The sequence below is a fragment of the Carlito syrichta genome, unplaced genomic scaffold (genome assembly GCF_000164805.1).
Source record: "Carlito syrichta isolate Samal-C Ts95f unplaced genomic scaffold, Tarsius_syrichta-2.0.1 Scaffold304419, whole genome shotgun sequence".
Classification (NCBI taxonomy): domain Eukaryota; kingdom Metazoa; phylum Chordata; class Mammalia; order Primates; family Tarsiidae; genus Carlito; species Carlito syrichta.
The window spans coordinates 1-4,367 of record NW_007248515.1 but is presented as its reverse complement, the minus strand read 5'-3'; the positions used below and the strand labels follow the sequence as shown (position 1 = coordinate 4,367).

General features: G+C 54.9%; 1 protein-coding gene across 1 annotated transcript in view; it reads left to right on the top strand.

Moving 5' to 3' along the window:
• The window catches only part of LOC103262274 (polypeptide N-acetylgalactosaminyltransferase 10), a gene marked incomplete at its 3' end in the record, with an annotated part of 201,351 nt that extends 198,877 nt beyond the window's left edge, over window positions 1-2,474 (top strand). Inside the window, exon 6 of the mRNA XM_021713293.1 lies at window positions 2,291-2,474. Coding sequence (XP_021568968.1) covers window positions 2,291-2,474 — 184 coding nt within the window. The remainder of the gene's footprint in view (window positions 1-2,290) is intronic.
• Between the last annotated feature and the right edge of the window lie 1,893 nt (window positions 2,475-4,367).

Below are 4,367 nucleotides of genomic sequence, written 5' to 3'. Positions count from 1 at the left end.
GGCTGTGGTGGCCGTGAGTGTGCCACTGCACTCCAGCCTGGGTGACAGAATAAGACTCCAGATAAAAAAAAATAATAATAATCCTCAAGAAACCTGTTCACAAGGCAAATCTAAGCGAACCCTCAGAGATTTTGATCCAGTGGGCATAGGGTGAGAACAAGATGGGAATTTTTTTTGAGTGGGAGTCTCACTCCGTCACCCAAGCTGGAGTGCAGTGGCATGCTCACCACCACCCCAGCACCGACCTGGTGGGCTCCAGTGATCTTTCCACCTCAGCCTTCCAAGTAGCTGGAACTTCAGGCGCATGCTACCATGTCCGGCTAATTTTTTTTTTTAATTGTAGGCACGAGATCTCACCATGTTGCCCAGGCTGGTCTTGAACCTGCCAGCTCAGGCAATCCCTTCACCTCGGCCTCCCAAAGTGCTGTGATTACAGGCTTGAGCTGCTGCACCTGGCGGGATAGGAGTTTTGTAAAGACACCCCAGGTAGCCTGGGGTTGGTGGCTCAGCCTATCATCCCAGCACTTTGGGAAGCCGAGGCGAGTAAATTGCCTGAGCCCGCGGGTTTGAGACCCACCTGGGCAATTTGGTGAGACCTCATCTCTACAATAAATAAAAAAAAAATTAGCGGGGCATGGTAGCACATGCCTGTAGTTCCAGCTACTTGGAAGGCTGAGGTGGAAGGATCGGTGGAGCCCAGCAAGTTGAGGCTGCGGTGGCTAGGAGCGTGCCACTGCACTCCAGGCTGGGCGACAGAGTGAGACTCCAAAAAAAAGATGCCCGGCTACATCTGGTACAGGTAACCCCCATCCACACTTGGTGGTACACTGCCAAAAGCAGCATTCCTTACACTTTGTAAACCTTATGCCACAGTAACAAATACATTGGACGTCGCAGTTCAGCACGCAGGTGCACATATTCCTCAACATGACTGAAGCGTGTTTCAGAGTCTCACCTGTCTGTGTCCCTTCTCACTTGGAGTGCAGCTGAGTACTTAGTATTTAGCCTGGCGTTTAGTATTCCTTTTTGGTTCATTACAAACGCAATCAATTTCATGACCCACCTATGGATCATGTCTTATGGTTTAGGAAAAGGCTTCTTTCTCTCCTGGAAGAAAAATGTGCTGCGACTTGGTGAAGCTTGGGCCCCAGGCAGTGGGTCTGCTCTGGCGCCACCAGGCTTCCCATTCCAAGCCTTGAACTTGACTCCCTCCGGAAGCAGCCAGGCCCCTCAGCACAGTCCACCTCCCCCACCACGGGAGACTGTTTGCCCCAGCAGCTCACAGGCGCCCCCTGGCTGTGGTCATGGCTTGTTGGCACAAGGAGAAAGGGCAGAGCAAACCAAAGCTGGAATTCGTTCGGTAGGTTGGGCAGAGAGTGAATTTTCTAGAATCAGCTTCTCCTGGGCCTGAAAGATAAAGCCATCTTTATTTTTAAAGCCAAAGATTAAGCCCCCATTTGCCTGTATAGTCACCAAGCCTGTGGCACTCCACAGGGCAGTGGTCCTCCAGGCTCTGCTCACATCCCTCCAGTCTTGGGGAACTTACAATCTGTGGCAGTTCATTCCCTCTTCTGCAGTTCTGCTGGTTGGAGAAACTGAGCAGGCCTCTCCCAAGAAGGGCTATTCGCTCAGTGACTGCAGCCTGGGGAGCTGCTGGGGCAGACAGCCTACCCCGGGGGCAAGCACTGGGGCCCTGCTGCTTTGGGCCATGAATCAGGCTCAGGACTTGGAGTGGGGAACCTGGCAGGGCCGGAGCAGGGGCCCCCAAAAGGAACTCAGACTCTTACCATAGCGGCGCTGACCATGAACGCACAACTGTACTGAGCCCTTTCCGACGTGTCGTACCCAGTTCTCATGCCGGCCTCTGAGGCAGAGACTCTTCTTGCATCTCGCAGAGGACAGTGGGGCTTGGAGACATTATTGTCTTGCTGCCTCAGAGCCCCGCCAAGGGTGGCAGGATGGGAGGGAGCCCCCGTCAAGCTTGGACTTCCTCTTCCTCTCCATAGTTTCCCAAGCTCGGGTGTTCAGAGACTTCACCCAGGGAACAAGTTTAAAATGCAATTAACGGCCATATAATCCCAGCACTTTGGAAGGCCAAGGAGGGAGGATCACTAGAGTCGGGGCTGCAGTGAGCCATGATCACCACTGCACTCCAGCCTGGGCAACAGAATGAAACCCCATCTCTTTAAAAAAAAAATAGAAGAAGCAGCAATAGGCTTGTGCATTCAGCCACCTCCCTGCAGGAGCGCAGTTCCTGCCTTCTCTCATGGGCATCTCTTGGCTTCCTCAGACCGCATTGCTCGGAACCGCAAGACCATTGTGTGTCCCATGATCGACGTGATTGACCACGACGACTTCCGGTACGAGACGCAGGCGGGGGACGCCATGCGGGGTGCCTTTGACTGGGAGATGTACTACAAGCGGATTCCCATCCCTCCAGAGCTGCAGAAAGCTGACCCCAGCGACCCATTTGAGTAAGTACAAATGACCCAGGCTGGTCTTGGTGGTGACTCGGTGACCCCTCCCAATATACACACAAGTCAGGTCCCCCCTGTCCCACAGAAACCCAGAGCAGACGATCCAGCTTCCCGGCCCCACTTAGTACCCTATGTCAGATGTCCCAAGTCAAAGGCCCCAGCCCTCCCAGTGGGTCACGGGCCTCCACTCGGGCCACCAGGCTGGTCACCTGACCTTGCAACCTCTGTGAAGTTTGCCAGGATGGCCAGCAAGCGTGAGTAAGTCTCTCACACTCCCGTCCTCCAGCCTGGCACCCAGGTGTCATCATCAGCTGGGGCCAGGGCCAGGCCCAGGCTGGGCACATCACATCCTGATCCAGTTGAACCCTTGACAGCCATGGGTGGTAAAAACTGTCAACCATATTGACCAAATGGAAATACCAAGGCTCCAAGAGGCTGAGTAACTTGCCTGGGTCACACCACTATTGAGTGGCAGTTTCCTCATCATCCTGTGACATCCCTCGGAAGTATTAGGGCTTGTATTATGTACCAAGTATTAGGGCTTGGCCCATAGTGCAGTTTGCAGGGTGGTGAGCTGGACTCCACATCCCAGAACACGAGAGCTGGAAAGAGCCACACGTGGAGGACTCACCCCTTGAAACAAGGAGCCTGAGGCCCCAGAAGCGTGCTCTACAGTGCAGGGTTCAGTAGCCAAGCCAGCATCACAGCCAGCCCACTCCAGGCCTCGGGCTGCAAAGTGGCTGCTCTCCAGCAGCAAGCATGCCATCCCTGCCATCCCACCACCTGGCAGCTGTTCTGCCGCCTTCGCTGTCCTGCTGGGTGTGGAGAAGGGCCTGGCACAGAGCCGGAGGCAGGCCCTCCTGCTCCGTCCATTTCGCATGGCTGCTGGGAGGAATCACCACTCACTTCATGGCATTGACAACTTAAAATTCTGGAGGGCCGAAGCCTGAAATGAGTCTGTCTGGGCTGAAGTCACAGTGTCGGCAGGCTGCGTTCCCTCCAGGTGCTCTAGGGGAGAAACCACCTCCCCACCTTCTCCCGCTTCTAGAGAACACCTGTGTGCCTCGGCTCATGGCCCCTCCTCCATCGTTACAGCCAGAAGTTGATCATCTTCAAGTCCGTGTCTTTCCCTCTGCCCTTCATCTCTGCCTCCATATCCACATCTTCCTCTCCACCTCTGCCTCTCCTGCCTCCTTTGTTCACATATGAGCCCTGTGATGGCATCGGTCACATGCGATGACACTGGACTCACACTGGTCCAGTGATGACATTGGTTACATGTGATGACACTGGACTCACTCAGATAATCTCCCCATCTCAAGATCCTTAACCTTAATCACATCTGCGAAATCCCTTTTGCCGAGTAAAGTAACTTATCACAGGTTCCAGGGAGCAGGATACTGACATCTTTTTCACTTCTCTCACCACAACTGTCTCACCAGTTTGTTTCCCAGTGAACCCTGACTTATCTGTGCCTCGCCACCCCCCGCCCCCGGACCCGAGAAGCGGGGCTGTTGGCAGCCCAGCCGTCTTCAGGGGCGCAGTGCACACCTCAGGTTCCCGGGGGGGCCTGGGAAGCCTCAGGGGCGGGACAAACTGGGCTTCCTTGAGGAGATAAAGGATGACAGGGATGCTGGAGCAGCCAGAGCCGAGGCAGAGGGCAGGAGTGACCGTGGCTCCTTCAGTCGACCAGACGGTGTGGCCTCCTCCCCGCCTCCTTGATTAGACGCAGCCAGTCCCTTTCTCGTCCAAAGGTCTGACCTAGCCAAGATCACATGGTGCAGTCGCCCTCCCTCCTTACACCTGAGTCAGTCCTCGCTTGCCCTGGATCCGTGTAGAACAATGCTGATGACAGGAGTCACTGACACTTGGCCTGTGTTGGCAAAGCCA